General features: G+C 41.4%; 1 protein-coding gene across 1 annotated transcript in view; it reads right to left on the reverse strand.

Moving 5' to 3' along the window:
* Positions 1-430: 430 nt before the first annotated feature.
* PRICKLE1 (prickle homolog 1 (Drosophila)) overlaps positions 431-2,074 on the reverse strand; it is an 8,177-nt gene continuing 6,533 nt past the window's right edge. Inside the window, exon 7 of the mRNA XM_010281456.1 lies at positions 431-1,287. Coding sequence (XP_010279758.1) covers positions 431-1,287 — 857 coding nt within the window. The remainder of the gene's footprint in view (positions 1,288-2,074) is intronic.

The raw sequence follows: 2,074 nt of genomic DNA on the forward strand, positions 1-2,074 counted from the left end.
TATAGAGCCTTCTTTTTCTTGGCGATAAGAGGAAAAAGTCAAAGATCACCCTGCGTGGATACAGCTACAGCACAGGACTGATGACCTCATTTATTGATTTCTGTTGAATCCCCTCCCTCAGATAATTCAACATAGGTGAATAACGAGCATAAAATAAAATGTCTACAAGTCTGTATCGAGAACTGCAGTAACAGTATTTTGACAGCTGAAACCTAATATGTAAACCTAGCAATATCTGAGCAGATCATCATTTGGCATAGTGACATTTCTGAATGTTACTTGTACAATGTAAACTCTCGCAGGGTTATAATTTACACTGGCAAAGCATTAAGAACCTTAGCAACTTGCCTAAGTACAATTATTAATATAAAAAGATGTGGTTCAAACTGTAGCTACAGAGTTGACTGGTCTTCCCAACTGTTAAAACAAATTAAGAAATGATGCAATTTTTTCCTTTGTGTCCCCTCTTCTTCTTTGATTTGGTTGTCCTTTGCCCAAACTGAGAGCTAGATAACGCAGTAGTTGGACCAGAAAGGTCATCTGTGTAGTATGGATATCTGAGTGATCGTGGCTGTGGAATTGGCTGTCCTAGGAAATATCCTTCCTCTTCAGAATCAGATGATGAGGATGAAGTTGAACACCAGGAGTCATCTTCCTCACCATACAATCCAAAAAATTTATCAACCACCTGGTTCCGCAGTGCATAATCAGACCTAGTATGGGCATATTGTCCATACAGCTCCGCATTTTGAATATATGCCCGAATCTCACGTGAGCTTCTACTTTGAATAAATTTTTCGTGATCCTGAGGGGAGTAATAACGAAATCTCTCTCTTGGAGAGCATCTTCTTTCCGCAGCCAAGTTAAGTGCGTTATCTGAACGAGACTTCCTACTTCTTCTACGATGATGAGAAGGCCGATTTCCACGCTCTTCAAAATGGTAAACACGCCTACGAGTCCTTTCACTCATTGGAGGCTGACGTATTTCAACATTCTCATAACTTCCATTATCAATAACATCATCTGAAAACTTCACTTGCTGTGGTCTAGACTGGGATTTAGACCTTCTCAGTACCGGCATGTGCACTGGCTTCTCCTCTGGTAAGACCTTTTCCTGACACAACTCTGAGCTCAGACTTTTCAAGGACTCTGTGCTCCGGTGGAGCATTGAAGAATTCAGAGTTCCCATGTTGCTCATTTTCTCACAGTCCTCTACCTCCAGTTCTTGGAAAGTTTGCAAAGAATAGAGAGATGGCCGTGGCTTGCCTTCTCCATCCATTGAAGCCCCTATGGTATGAGTGGAGAAAGGAGGAAAAGGAAAATGAGAGGTCTGTTGAAGAGATAAGTACAATAGCAAAATATTAAACATTTATTTTCAGTAAAGTAGACCTTATTAGTGTTTTTTGGAACTATTACCAAAAGGAGAGTAGAAGCTAGCTTCATAGAAGAATAAGCTTTGTTTTGACTTAAAACATTTAAGTATTAGCTCTGATTACCAAAGAATTAGCTAACATTAGGACATCAAGAGGGGAAGAAGTTTAATAAATTTGAAATATTTAAACAGCTCTAACATGCATACAGCTAGGCCTCTAAGGAAAAAAAAAAAATTACTCAAAATTATTCTACAGTTCGTGCTTGCCATTTTTAAGGATAAAATATTTCATGTTTCGGGTATCACTGAATTCAATATTCCAGCTGTTGCTACAGGAAAGCCAGGCTTACTGCCTTGGAAAAAAGGATCCTTACCCTCCAAAAATCAGCAGCAGTAAGCTGGCCTGGTTCACTCCAGGTTTGTGTCCAAAGACCCTTCATTCCCACAACAGCAGCAGCATCTGCCCTGTGACGCTCCCAGGTGCAGTACCTCTAGTTCCCCCTCCTCCCGTGCCCCCTGAGCCAAGCTCCCCTGCTCATCTCCTTCGTTGCTGCTTGGGCAATGCAGCACACAGTCGGGCCTGAGCTACACAGGTAGCAACAATAATTCAGGATACAGAAGGAAAGGAATGGAGGAGAGGACATGGGCAAATTTTACAAGGGGTCTCACACCTAACTCTCAGGTTTGGGGTTTTTGTAGGGA

This window comes from Phaethon lepturus, unplaced genomic scaffold (assembly GCF_000687285.1).
Source record: "Phaethon lepturus isolate BGI_N335 unplaced genomic scaffold, ASM68728v1 scaffold46560, whole genome shotgun sequence".
NCBI lineage: Eukaryota > Metazoa > Chordata > Aves > Phaethontiformes > Phaethontidae > Phaethon > Phaethon lepturus.